Genomic DNA, 13,976 nt, shown 5'->3' with positions numbered 1-13,976 from the left:
CCCTGTTTATCTTGTAGGTGACAGATGACTTAGGGACAGAGCCCCGTTTATCTTGTAGGTGACAGAAGCGCTCTGCGGCCCAGTGGACTGCGGCTGGGGACCCCAGCACTGACGTCCCGCGGACTTTTGGAAAAAGACTTCCAAAAAGTAGCCCACTTTATTCACAGAGGTAAGGATAACATTTTGGAAGTTGCCACATCTTATTGTGTATATTTAGTTTCTGATTGTGATGAATAGCTGAGACCCTGCCACTGAAAGACAATTCTGCACCAAGGCTGAGTGTTGGGGTGGGAGACAGCAAAAAAACACGTAAATCACCTTGTCTGAGAGGTTTATAAATTTGGGCTGCCCAGGACATCTGTCCAAGGGTGGGTGCATCCGAGAGTAATTGAGGTAAGCATGGAGACCTTGTGCCCTGCTGCACTCCCCAGCTGAGGGACATTCTGGCAGTTGTGCCTCGGCCCCCAGTCATTGCACCCCCTTTGGTGTGTAGTGTGGGGTGACTCACTTGTGTCTTGTGGCACAGGGATAGAGCTGACCCTGCAGATCCAGAGCGACACTGGTGTCAGAGCCACCCTGAAGGAGTTCAAGGAGAGTCTGGCAGGGGATAAGTACCAGGGGGCCGTGCAGGCTCTCCGGGAGGACGTTGAGAGCTTCGCCTCTCTCTTCCCTCTGCCTGGCCTGCCTGACTTCTAAAGGAGCCGGCCCACTCTGGACCCGCCTGGCGCCACAGAGGAAGCTGCCTGCCGGAGGACCCCCACTTGAGAGATGGATGAGCTGCTCCAAAGGGGAACCGTTGACACTTGGGCCCTTTGAGGGGGTTTCTTTTGGACTTTTTTCATGTTTTCTTCACAAATCAAAATTTGTTTAAGTCTCATTGTTAGTAATTCTGGGACAGGTTATTAAAGGATTTAAATTTGAGCCTGGCTTTCTCACAGCTGGATATAATTCTAGAAAAATAAAATACTATGTAGCCACTTGGCCATAATCATTTAGACCATGGTGTAGGGCAAAGCTATTAGAAAGATTCTAGCATTTTACTCTCCCTGAGCTTTCCTCCGCCTTGCTGCAACAGAGAGGAAATGCCCATGTCCACAGCTTGTACACACTGCCCCTCTCACTATCTTGTTATCCAGTGGCATGCCAAAGGAGAACTGACTTCGCCTCTGAAGCTTCTGCTGTAAATGAGAAGTGTATGTTAGCCAGGTGCACACAAGATGCACCCAGTATGGTGGGAGGGTTTTGCTGTCAGTAGCTCAAAGTATGGTGTAGAAATGGTCTCCTCCCTCCATCCTGGGAAGTCCCAGTCCCATCCTGGTGTGAGAATCAACCAGGCTTTCCTGTTCCACCTGAGATAACCAACTCCTGTCATCAGGAAGCCAAATGTCACCTTCCCAAAGAAACTTTATTTTCACGTAGCTGAAGTGCAAAACGTAGATGACCATTTTTAATAAGCACAATCAAATTTTTAACCACAGAATGTCTACAAGAATTATAGCTTTAAAAAATACAACCAATTTTTATATTTCAAAAATATTTGAACTCAAATAAATTAATTTCTTAAAAAGTACACTTCTCATACTATGTGTTTGGCATTGACTCTGGTTAACTCTTGTGCAGCAACACCTATGAGATGCTATCACACACGCAACAGCCGCACTCCTGCACCAGCTGCTGCAACGACTGCAGCTCACGTGGTGGCGGGGACTCACATTCACAAGACGGGACGGGAACATGCAGTAATAAAATAGCTTTTTAAAAAATAACACATATGAATTCATCACATAGGACTATGCTTTTCACTGCAACCTTGAAGGTGGCATTTATCTCAATCTGTGACTCCAGCTATTTAGTGGCAGACAATCCCGGTGAGGCAGCCTGTGGTCCCACCTTGTAGGTGGCGGCCCCTGCAATCTGGGGTCTAGCCTGTTGGCATTTGCTTTATTGTGGGTGGAGCAGCTGCTGCAGAATCCGTGAGTCGTGGGTGACTCAGCAGTCCCTACATTTCTGCTACCAAAGTGGTCTTCAATTCAGGGGCCTGACCCCTCCCCAGCTGGAGACAAGCTGCCATCTCCAGGGCTCGCTGTATACAGCCTCCACTCTTGGGCTGAATAAGCACTCCCAAGAAGCTGGGCCCCTACCAACAGATTAATCGGCTGCAGAGTGCTCATCCCCTCCCCACACCCCCATCCACCCCTGCCTTCTCTCCTTTCCACTGCTTTAACCAAACCTTAATGAGGTAAGGCCAGGCTAGGTCAGGGCTCGAAGGAAAATGGGCTCAGGAAAACTTAGTTTGCCCAGCCTTGTCAGCTGAGATTGGTTTTGCTTTCCAGCCAGAAGTAGAAACTTGATGTTTTTTCCTTTTTGCAGTGTTAAAACTGTATCTCCAGTTTTATTATGTTCCATCACAGTATTGGGGCAAAGCCAGAAAGCTGGCTGGTTTGCTTCAAAACACAAACCAAGGCACTGTCTTCTGTGCTTTTCAGGGAGGTGGGAAGGTAAAGGAGACTGCCCACTATAGGGGCTCAGTTCCCCCAGAGGCCTTGCACACCTTCTGATAAACCCCCTGGCTGAGGCAGTCCTACTGGCTATGCAGACAAAGATGTGACAGCAGCACCAGACGCTGACCCAACATGCAGTGCTGGGCCTGGGCGGCGGGGCATGTTCAGCGCTGCTGGCAGCAGTCAGCACATGCAAGACATTCAGTGAGCAGAGGGCTGCCTTCGGCCTCCAACTGCAGCCGCCCTGGCACAGAAATGAAATTGGTGGGCCTTCCTAGGATTGTGAAATGGGACTTGTCATTTGTGTGAGGTTGAAATCTACTATACTCTGAATATGGCAACTGTTTTCAACCACTGAAGCAAAGAAGGTAAAGGCCAGATGGGGAATGAAAGGTAAGGTACTGTGGTCTATTTCCAAATTCGGGAGCAATGTGTGTAACTTCAACTGTTGGAGTAAATGAGGTATGGAAAAGCCACAATTTCTAAAATCCCAAGGTTCCACCAAAGGAGTGAGGTTCCTGGGGAAACAGGCGTGAGGCAGCGGCTCAGGCTGATGTGTCCTGTGCGATATAAAAAGCTGTGACCTGATCTCTAAAGTGGGGCTTTTGAAAATCACCAGTCCACAACTACCCACCTGGCTAGTTTAACCTAGACTGCTTCAGAAACTAGGGAGGGGAATAATGGACTGGAGGAAAAGCTGACACAAAACTCAAGACAACGAGTTTCGGTACCTGGGCCCTCAAAAGCAATAGTGAGGACTGAGAAAGTAGCAAGGGGCACTGATGTCATCTATTTTCTGGAAAGTGTTATTTCTAATGGTTTCATTAAAAACTTATTAACCTTCTACTGGAAGAATACCGCAAATGAAAATTCTTTTTTTTTTTTGAGACGGAGTTTTCGCTCTTGTTGCCCAGGCTGGAGTGCAGTGGCGCTATCTCAGCTCACTGCAACTTCTGCCTCCTGGGTTCAAGTGATTCTCCTACCTCAGTCTCCCGAGTAAGTGGGATTACAGGCATGCACCACCAGACCTGGCTAACTTTTTTTTGTATTTTTAGTAGAGATGGGGTTTCACCATGTTGGCCAGGCTGGTCTTGAACTCCTGACCTCAGGTGATCCTCCCACCTTGGTCTCCCAAAGTGTTGGGATTACAGGCGTCAGCCACTGCACCCGGCCTCAACTGAAAATTCTTGATGAGATTAGTCCCACTGCATAGGTCTCACCACTGAGGTTTAGAGATGTGAGACTCAGAGTAGGTTTCAGTTCCCCACAGTGAAAGGGGCATAGGGAGGGGCAGGGCTTCCCAGTGTTAACTGCGTCTGCCCAAGTTATGACTCAGTCATGGTACCACTTCAAGATCCCTTTGAAAGGAAACATACTTTGCATCAAGTAATCATTTGAAATTGCCACATTGAAAAGTTAGTTTTTAACCCAAATATAAATCTGGGAGCTAAACACTAGTCACGAAGCCATCTTAATGAAGAACTACCTTGAGGGAGACCAGCCCTGCTTGCCACTTCTATGGCTGCCCCTGAGACAGTCTGTTCTGTTCATGCCCCAGCAGCCTTTTGCCTTAGGTCTCAGGACCTTGTGAACCACCCTTGAGGGTGTGTCCCAGCAAATACCTCAAGTGGACTTCTACTTAGGACCACTTGAGTGCACAGCTTCAGCTTCTAGAAGGCCAAGTGTGGCTGCAATTCAGGATCTGCCCCAAACTCATCAGCCCTTCCCAAGTTTCCCAGGTGAGAAGAGTATGAGCTGTGAATTTCTGTGTTGGTGTGACAGGAATGCCACAGTGGTGGTGCCAATGATCACTTTCTGACCTACCTTCCTTCTCAGATAAAATGTTTGCACAGTTATGGCCTTGGAGGCCTAAGTAGACAGCAATTAACCAGCCAGTGAGAAAACAAATCAGCATCTAGAACAGGAGGGGAGGGAACCGTAACAGATAAGGGAGCCCACGATTAGAAGCAGGCTCCCTGCACAGCCTGTGCCTCCAGCCCAAGTAACAGACGTTTCACATTTAAAGGCTGCCAAGGTATTGCTGGCGACTCTCCTGTCTGTGAACATGCGCAACGGGCACAGGTACAGAGAACCAATGAGATGTAGGCAGCGCCATCTGCCACAAAAGGTTGTCCATCGCAGCCCCAGGAGCAAAATCAAACACCTCTGCCCTTACAATGAGGACTTGGACAAGGAGGGAACCACTGGAGTGACCTAATGCAAGCCCTCTTTGGTCACTCTTGGCTTCCACCAGGGGTCTCTGCCTCCTTGATGAGAAGAGAAGCTGGCTGGCTCCGTGATGACCTCGAGGGTGTACTACAGGCCCATGGGCAGGCTGGGCCTCAGCAGCAGGCGCCAACAGAAGCACACCCAGGGCTGATTCAGGTCCATTTCAGCACAATTTTTGTGGAACAAATTAAAGAAGCAGTAATACCCAGAGCTGTCCCCACTTAGGGAATAAAATTTTCAAGGCTGCCAAGAAACGCTCTGTCTACAAACCAGTGGCCATTGCCTAAAGAGGCTCGGGGAGGCCAGGGGATCACTATCAGTGGGATAGGTGCTGACGGAACCAAGGGGTGTCTCCTTCCCAGTCTCAAACTTATCCTCAGAAGGGGGACTCAACTGGGGACGGCCGTGAGCTGAGGTGACTGAGGTGCAGAACCTGAAGAGCGCCACATGGTAGCTCATCCAGGAAATCCATGCTATTTGAGTTCTCATCGGCTGGGCCGACCACCTGCACCAGCTGACTAAACAGAACCGTGCTGTCCCATGCCCACGAGACCCAGTGAGAGGTAGTGAAGTGGTTGCAAAGGTTTATGTGGATGGGAGCTGGAGTGTAGCCTCTGCCATGTTCACACGGGTCTGCAGACCTTCCCCACGAGGAAGGTCAGTGCTCATGCGCTCTGGCAGGCAGGAGCTGGTGGGCCACCCAGGAGAGCTGCTGGCTGCTCCTCCCTTGCATGGTGGTGATGGCCTCATGGCGCCTCAGCCCTGCTCTGCCTGCTGTGCTCTCCAGCCCCCACGGTGGTCCTCACCATTGGCTTTGGTCACTTGTGCCTGCTTCACACTGGGACTACTGAACACTCTGCTCGTTCCTGGCGAAAGAGTGTAGGGAGTGAGTCCCAAAGCCCGCTCACAGGCACTTCTCTCCCAGGTAAAGGTGGTGAGGACACGGGACAGGGTGCTGCTCACGCTCTGTGGCCCTGAGGCCAAGGTTGCATGTTTCCCACGACCCAAAGGGTGGCAGCCTTTCTCACCCCCACTGGATGGTCCAGGGCCTCCCCTGGGACAGTGGGCTCCAGGAGGCAAATAAAGGGCTGCATCTGGGTCTGAAGGAGGAGATGGGTGTTCTGCCCTCCTGTTTTCTACCAAACCACAACAGTTACCCGGCTGTCACCCTCGCTCGTTTTGCCACTCAAGTGTCCGGCAATGCTGAATGTGGACAGTGTGCTCCTCCCATCAGGCTTTGGCCTTCCTGCCCTCACCCTGCCCCACCAAGGGACTGGTGGCTTCCCTTCTGCCCTGGCTGCCAGTCCTCAGAAAACCAAGGCCCCCTCCACATCTAGGGGCCGCTCTTCACCAGGGAGCCGAATGTAGCTGTCACCATCCCTTCAGACGCCTTTAGAGGGAGCCAGGCTCCACTTCTGCCCATGTCCAACTTGAAAACTACTAGGAGCCACGTGGGAACCATGCTGCCAGACACCAGAAACCTAAACAGTCCAGCTCAGGCAACTGTTTGGTCATGCCAACCCCTCCCCTCCCCATACCCTGAGTCACAGGTCTTGGTCACAATGTCTGGGACCGACCTCAGATTTTATACAAAAAGCTGGGGACATAGTCAAACCTGAGCATAGGGTGGCTGGTCCCTGGAGATTCCCGCATGTAGTGCAGCTTCAGCAGCTCAGCCAGGTATTGGACCACCCTGACATCCTCATGCACCAGACCCAGGGTCAGCTTTAGGAAGCTCGCCTGGCGGCTGGCTACCAGCTCCTCTGTCTCCTTGTCGTGGGTAGGCAGGTGTAGGTGGTGGCAGAAGGTGTAGAGGAAGGCCTTGGAACAGAGCTGGGTGAGCATGCTCTGGACATGCAGGTAGTAGGTGCTGCCCCGTTTGATCTGTGTGCGGTGGTCTGCCAGGCGGGGCACCAGGGTACCTCTGTAAAGGGGACAGCGCAGGGTTTTGTTGTCAAGGTCCAGGATGCTCGTGTAGCGGCTGTAGCGGCTCAGGGCGTGGAGGGTACCGGCACCGGCAGGGGAGGCCACTCTGAAACAGACAGGCCAAGGTCAGGAGGAAGGGCAAGGGCCGGGAAAGTGGAGGCAGAAGCTTGGGAGGTGAGGCCTCCTGTCCCTAGGCCAGCATCCACCTAGCCAGCATGCACTGGCTCTTCCTGGAAGACAAATCTGATCATCATAATCGTCAAAGGGCTCCTCACCACTCTTATGACCAAGGTCAAAAACACGTTGGGTGGCCCACAAAGCCCTTTGTGGTCCGATTCCTGCTGAATGGACTCTTTTGGAGCCATGGCAAGCTTTCAGTGGGGCCTTAGAATTACAAACCTCTTTGTTCAGGCCAGGTGTAGTGGCTCACGCCTGTAATTCCAGCACTTTGGGAGGCCGAGGCAGGCAGATCACGAGGTCAGGAGATCGAGACCATCCTGGCTACTAACGCGGTGAAACCCCGTCTCTACCAAAAATACAAAAAATTAGCCGGGTGTGGTGGCGGGTGCCTATAGTCCCAGCTACTTGGGCGGCTGAGGCAGGAGAATGGTGTGAACCCAGGAGGCGGAGCTTGCAGTGAGCCGAGATCGTGCCACTGCACTCCAGCCTGGGCGACACAGAGAGACTCTGTCGATAAAAAAACAACAACAACAACAAAAAACCCTTCTTTCTGCCTAAAATAACCTCTCCCTCTTGTACTTAGCTCAATTTAAACCATATTCAGCCTTCCCCAATCCTCTGCTGCTTTCCTGCTGTGACCTTGGCCAAATTCATTAACCTCTCTGAGCCTTACCTATAAGATGGAGATAACAGTTCCTACTGTTTTTATTGATTTATTTATTTAGAGACAGGGTCTTGCTCTGTTGCCCAGGCTGGACTGCAGTAGCACGATCATGACTCACTGCAGCCTTCACCTCCTGGGCCCAAGGAATCCTCCCACCTTGGCCTCCCAAGTATTTGGTACTACAGGCGTATGCCACCACAGCCAGATAATTTTTTGTAGAGATAGAAGCTTGCTATGTTTCCCAGGCTGGTCTTGAACTGCTGAGCTCAACTGATCCTCCTGCCTTGGCCTCCCAAAGATTTGGGATTACAGGCACGAGCCACTGTACAGGCCAGTTACTACTATTACATCCCTCATGGGGTTGCTATGGAGACAAAATGAGTTGTGTTTAGGACAATGCTGGCCCTCGGTAGGTGCTGGTGTCATCACCGTCACTACTTTTAGCGTAGCACTGACCAGTGGGGTGACTGCTGTTTGTTCACTGGCTTCTCCCCATTGGACAAGGAGCTCCAAGATTCTAGAGTCCCGGAACTGCATCTGATCTGGTCTCATGCCCCAAATGCCTGGCACATGAGAGCCAGGAAAAGCCAGTGTTCACTCAGTGAGGAGAACGGTTCCTTAAATACCCTCCTGAAGCAGCTTCCCCAGAGCAGCAGGGACTGCCCTGTAGGGCCTGGACATTTAGGGTTTACGTCAGACAGGTATGGTGTAAAAACGACTGACGGTGACTTGGGACCAAGGTAATCTCATAGTACTTTTTCCTTCCTGGGTTTTATCTTCTTGTATATTTAACAATCATTTACAGAGCATCTATAACATCCCAGCATTGCCCTGGGAGCTAACAGTGTAATGAAGAATGACCTAGAACTCTTGTCCTACATGAGCTCAGTCTGATTGGGAAGAAATGTGCACAAGTACAGCAAATGAAGGGAGACAAGGTCTCATTCTCACTGGAAGAGGCTGTAGTTGGGAAGACCTGGGAGATTCGTGGAGTTGCCTCAGAGCTGGCCCTCAGAAGCAGCGTGGGCTCTAGGGACTGAGGAAGGTGTGGCAGACCATGGCAAAAGCAAGGTCACAGAGATGGGACAGCTGAGACGGGCCATGCATACTGCATGCATCCTGACCATAGGGACAGCACTGGGCTATGGACCACATGCGTCCCACAGGTGTGGAAGAATTGGGGCCTGCAGGTGGCTGACAGCTAAGAAAGCTCATCAAGGCAATGAGACGCTCTCCTCAACCCATGCTGCGTGGCCCCTGTGTTCTTTCTCAGCTCTCTATTGCCTTCACCTACTGCCTTCTCAGCTCTCTACTGCCTTCACCCTCACCTCCCTAAAGCGGGGCCTGCCAGAGTCAAACACCTCCCAAGCTCTGCAGATCCAGCTCCACAGGTGCTGCCGCCACAGGGCACCCAGGCCTCACCTCCCACCTTTTTGCCCCTCCATCTCTGCCGGGATACCTGCTCCTAGGCCCAGCATCCCCTGATGCAGCTCTGACACCTGCCCCAATGGTAACAACACTTCTTTTGGAAGAAGCTGGCTATTCTAACTGTTCTTCCACTTCTGTTTCCATAAAGTTCTTCCTCAGGAGGCCAGATGACACGGGAAGGGACAAGCCTTGGGTCTCTGGCCCCCAGGCACACGGCACCCCAACTGCAGCCTCACATTGCACTTCCCATGCCCGCCACAGGAGGACACCTCTTCACCAGTGAGGGCACAGAGGACTGGGTGAAGCGGCAGTTTGTGCAAGGTCACCTAGCTAGCAAGTGGTCAAGCCAGGACTCAACCCAGGGCCTCTGACACACGCTAGGCTAGCACTTTCTCCGGCCAGAACTGTGCTCTGCTTTTCAGTCTGGGCTTGTGACTGCTGCTTAGTAAGCAATACGATGACCCCTGGTGTTCACTTAAAATGACAGTGGGGTCGGGCTCACGCCTGTAATCCCAGCACTTCGGGAGGCTGAGGTGGGCCGATCATTTGAGACCAGCCTGGCCAACATGGTGAAACCCTGTCTCTACTAAAGATACAAAAATTAGCCTGGCATGATGGCGCACGCCTATAATCCCAGCTACTGGAGAGGCTGAGGCACAAGAATAACCTGAGCCTAGGAGGCAGAGGCTGCAGTTGGCCGAGATCACATCACTGCACTCCAGCCTGGGCAACAGAGCAAGACTCTGTCTCCAAAAAAAAAAAAACACACACACAAAACAAAAAAACCCACAAATGACAGGATACCAGCTTGGTTATTTAGCCATCTCTTATCCCCACAGATGGCTGACCCATCTACAAGCATTTCCAGGCAGAGTGAAAAAAATCAAGGGCCAGCAAGACTGGTGTTCGGAGGTGAGAGTCCTGAGAGAGAGTCCATCATGTGAGCAGTGGGCCTGAATGAGGAGGGACACTTCTGGGCCGTGATGCTCAGAGTGCAGAGCCTCTGCAGCGCAACACCTCCAAGGACAGGAAGGTCACAACCACCGAAGACATCTCTCCTGCTCGTGATTTTTAAAGCTGGGCTTCAGGTAGGCCCCAGTCTGCCTGCCTGTGTCGGTGCCGGTTCCACCCTCTGAGTGCTTCTCAGGGCCCAGCAGTGCACTGTGCTGTGCTTTTTGGACATGCACTAAACGTGGACCCTTCCGACGGCTCTCAGGTGGGCCCCAGGAGCCCTTCAGAGGCGTTCAACACGATTGGGTGACTGAATGAGACGGCTGGTCCGAATCCAGACAGTGAGTGGTGGCACACCAGGACCTGACCCAGACCACCCACTGCTCCCGCTAACCGCCACAGCCCACAACAGTTTCATCTGATGATACCCTCAGATGGCGTCTACTGCTCACCTCCCCCAGGAATTCTTTGGGTGAGCTGTAGCCCATCCCATTCCCATTTGGCCCCGCAGGGGACCCTCCAGGGTACAGGGCTCCCCACCCCTGCCCGCTGCAACTCACGCCTGTGTAGGACGCCGGAGGCAGATGCTCCCAACACCCAACATCTGCACGTGCTCTGAAGGTTGAAGGAGCACTTACAGGGACAGCAGCCTAACCCTCTCCCCGAGAGTCATCTGTCCCTTCTGATGGGCCTTTTGCTTTTATAGAGGGATGCTCCCTGCAGTCGGGCTGGCAAGGGCGACAGATAAATTCCATGTCTTACCTCACACCAACCGAATCAGAACCTCGAGGGATTGTGACTCAGGAATCCATGATTTTAAAAACTTTCCGGCCGGGCACGGTGGCTCACAGCTCTAATCCCAGCACTTTGGGAGGCCGAGGCAGGCAGATCACCTGAGGTCAGGAGTTCCAGACCAGCCTGGCCAACATGGTGAAACTCTGTCTCTACTAAAAATAGAAAAGTTAGCCGGGCGTGGTAGCAGGTGCCTGTAATCCCAGCTACTCGGGAGGGTGAGGCAGGAGAATCGCTTGAACCCGGGAGGCCAAGGTTGCAGTGAGCCGAGATTGCGCCATTGCACTCCAGCCTGGGGGACAAGAGCGAGACTTTGTCGCAAAAAAAAAAAATAAATAAAAACTTTCCCTAATAATTCTGACACAGCTGGGGGACAGATAGGGATTGGCAACCACCTAGGAAATGCAACCCCCTCACATGACAGACAAGGAAATGTAAACCAGAGAGGGGGATGATTTGCCAAAAGTAACACAGTGGTAGGAACTGGGCCCTGTCTAGAAGCCAGGCTTCCCGATTCTGGCTCCACCACACCAGTATGCCTCCTCCCTATCTGGCCAACGCCCTTCCCCACCACCTGGAACCAGTTACCTCTGCAAGCCAATAAGCTTCCACTTCTGAAAATCCATAATGTGCAAAGGGGAGGAGGCCCAATGTTTCACGGGCTTAGCGTAGCAGCCATAGCTGGGGACAAAGATAGCCAGTGCAGTCACGAGCTTCCTGACTACGGCCTCATCTTCCCCCAGGACCACAAGTGTCCTCCCACTGAGCAGGGAGTAGATGGCTGGGTGGGCAAAGGGGTACTGGCGGATGAATTTCAAGGCATTCTGGCCAGCCCTCTTTTTATGCCTATCGGAAGACAGGCCGGCAGGATAAGCAGAGGGGATCCTGTCCAGGCTGGTAGAGGCTACACTGCTCACGTAGCTGGTGGTATCTGAGTAGTTGTCCAGGCTGGTCTTACTGACGTCCCGGCTAGCCAGCAGGTGGCTCGGGTCCAGCTCATAAGCGGGAAACCCTTCACAACTGTTGTCTCGGGAAGAAGGGTTGGCATTTTCCATTGAAAAGTCTACATGGAACCCCTGGTCCTTCTGCCTATGGCGCTGTGGGGGGCTGCTCACCACCCCATCCTCGTCAGGGTGTGTGTGGGCTGGAGTGGAGGGCGGCACCAGCTGACCATCGCTGTCCTTCCCAATACAGCAGGAAGAGTCTATTTGTGATAGGGTGTTTTCCACGCTGCCTTCCTCTGTCTCACCCAGTTCTGGAGGACTGATGCTTGCCTGGAAGTGGATGGCTCCCTCATTGCCATCTGGATATGATTCTTCTTCATTAATGGCACTTGGGTAGCTGGCCTTAAAGTCATCAGGGATGAGGGCCTCAGAGGGGCAGGTACTGAGGACCTCAATACTGTCCTCGCTGATGGTCCTGTGGCTGACTGCTTTGCTCCGGACCACCTGGGGGCTCAATGGTACTGTGAGGCTGGCCTGGCTGTCGGACTTAGAAAGCACAGAGGTGGATTTCTCCGTGCCCAAAACTTCAATGCTTTCACCACTGCTGATACTCCCTTTCATATCCGTACCCAGGTAGTCCAAGTTTTCCTGGGGGTCGAAACTGCTCAACTCCGTCACTTCCACTTCCTTGTACTCCTCATCTCCCAGTTCCTGTTCCATCTTGATCAACACAGATTCCACACTGGACTTGTAAGAACCAACACTAATTAACACTTTAGGAATTGGGCATTCTTCTAGAGACCTGGAAGGTGGCCTGTCTTGACTGGGCTTAGAGGGTATGCTTTCTTGTTTCTCCACCATCCTGTCATCAACCTCCACAAAGTCTTCAAAGAGAAAGTTTGTTATGTGCTGTTGTTTTAGAAGTGCTCTATCAATCTGACTGGTCAGGAGGTAACACAGGTCTCCTCTGAACATGTGTTCAATGTGGCTGAGCTGAGCCAGGGTCTGAGTGAAATATTCAGTGTCACAGAGCTCCTCCAAGGTCTTCAACTTCTTGTCAAAACACTTGGTGGACTTTGCTTTGATAAGTTTTGGGGTGTAGGCTGGTCTGCAGGTGTAAACGTCTGTGTCGGCAGACTCATCAGGGTTAGAGGTAGTGGATGCCTGGCTGGCCTGATCCTGGATGTGCTCCATCTCACCAGGACACAAATCACGCCCCTTCAACTTCCGATGAGGGTATGAGCGGATCTGCTTCAGGAGATCTTGATGTTCAATGATGGACTTCTCCACACTGGCCAGTTCATTGGCTTTCTCAATTGCCTGAGATGAGTAAAAGCCTTTGTCGTTGGCTTTCTTCTGGATCTCCGTTTCTGTGTGTAGCACTGTCCTGGTGTAATCCAAGTCTTTCAGCTTTTTTTCAAGTTCCCCAGCAAATGCCTTCCTGTTGCCAGTCTTCAAGCACTCAGAAGCTCTGGAAAATTCGGCTGAAAGCTCCTGGAACTGCTGCATGATTTTATGCTGGTCTGCAGAGATATATGCCATGCAAAACGGCCTCACGAAGCCACGGGCCTCTAGGTCATATAGGGTAAGGTGGTGCACGTATGCAAAGGCTCCCTCCTTGGAATCTCCCAGCACCACCTTGGAGTCCTCCACGAAGTTCAGCTTAGGGTAGGCAGATCCAGGAGGATGGCCCACGAAGGAAGCCTGGTAATCCACAGACATGATACGCAGGGAGAAGTAATTGAGATCAAAAGTGCCAAAAACTTTGGTGTCATTGGGGATGGTCAGTAAGGGTTGGGGTCCCACCTGCTCAGAGAACTCGGAAATAAGAATGAAGTCCCTCGAAAACTTGGCCCCAGACAGTTTTGACCAGGGGTTAGCACCCTGGCTGGCGAAGGGGAAGAGCGGCACCGAGTACTCCTCAGGCAGGGCCGGCTCATTGTAAGGCTCTTCTTCATACTCTTCCTCTTTGGTGAAGGCCACTACATCAGGGGCGCTGATCATATTTCCAGATATATGAAGCAAACATTGAGAGGAAGTGGGAAAGAATGCGGTGTTAATCGACGCGCAGAAGGCAGGCCTCCGGAGAAGGAAGTGAAGCCCTTATGGCCTTCTTTGCGACTCCCCGAACCCGGGGTCCTAGGCTGCTTCTCACACACCGGAGGACAAGAACTCTAGCCGCCCCCTCAGAGTTGTAGATCCTCCGGAGCTCAAGGAGGCCTCATGAACGCCAAGGCCGCAGGCCCAACTGCCCTTCTCTTCCTCCGGGGAGCGCCGCCAGCGCAAGAAACCTGCAGCGAGATCACCTGCACTCCCTGGGACCCACCGCGACAGCAACAGCCCCCGCTCTGAACCAGGCTT

The 13,976-nt window shown here is 52.2% G+C and overlaps 2 protein-coding genes across 7 annotated transcripts in view; one reads left to right on the top strand and one right to left on the bottom strand.

Annotated features, from left to right (window-relative positions):
- Window positions 1–1,570, top strand: part of SHMT1 (serine hydroxymethyltransferase 1) — a 35,586-nt gene extending 34,016 nt beyond the window's left edge. For all 6 annotated transcript variants that reach the window (XM_055242036.2, XM_063617834.1, XM_063617835.1 and 3 more), the window contains 2 exons: window positions 59–169; window positions 527–1,570. In XM_055242036.2, the coding sequence (XP_055098011.1) occupies window positions 59–169; window positions 527–696 (281 nt within the window). In that variant the 3' untranslated portion in view covers window positions 697–1,570. The remainder of the gene's footprint in view (window positions 1–58; window positions 170–526) is intronic.
- SMCR8 (SMCR8-C9orf72 complex subunit) lies at window positions 1,387–13,945 on the bottom strand. Its single transcript, XM_055242018.2, has 2 exons — window positions 11,260–13,945; window positions 1,387–6,762 (listed from the first exon to the last, which is right to left on the bottom strand). The coding sequence occupies exons 1-2, from the start codon at window positions 13,617–13,619 to the stop codon at window positions 6,309–6,311; spliced, it is 2,814 nt and encodes a 937-aa protein (XP_055097993.1). The 5' UTR covers window positions 13,620–13,945; the 3' UTR covers window positions 1,387–6,308.
- Window positions 13,946–13,976: the final 31 nt, after the last annotated feature.

The sequence above is a fragment of the Symphalangus syndactylus genome, chromosome 14 (genome assembly GCF_028878055.3).
Source record: "Symphalangus syndactylus isolate Jambi chromosome 14, NHGRI_mSymSyn1-v2.1_pri, whole genome shotgun sequence".
In the NCBI taxonomy this organism is placed as follows: Eukaryota; Metazoa; Chordata; class Mammalia; order Primates; family Hylobatidae; genus Symphalangus; species Symphalangus syndactylus.
This window is presented reverse-complemented; position numbering and strand designations above follow the sequence as displayed.

Bases quoted from the DNA above. Each gene is read 5' to 3' on its own strand.
- SMCR8 (XM_055242018.2), bottom strand. From the start codon at position 13,619: ATGATCAGCGCCCCTGATGTAGTGGCCTTCACCAAAGAGGAAGAGTAT. The intron at 6,763-11,259 runs GTAACTGGTTCC...TGTCTGTTTCAG, and splicing joins AAGCTTATTGGCTTGCAGAG to AGTGGCCTCCCCTGCCGGTG.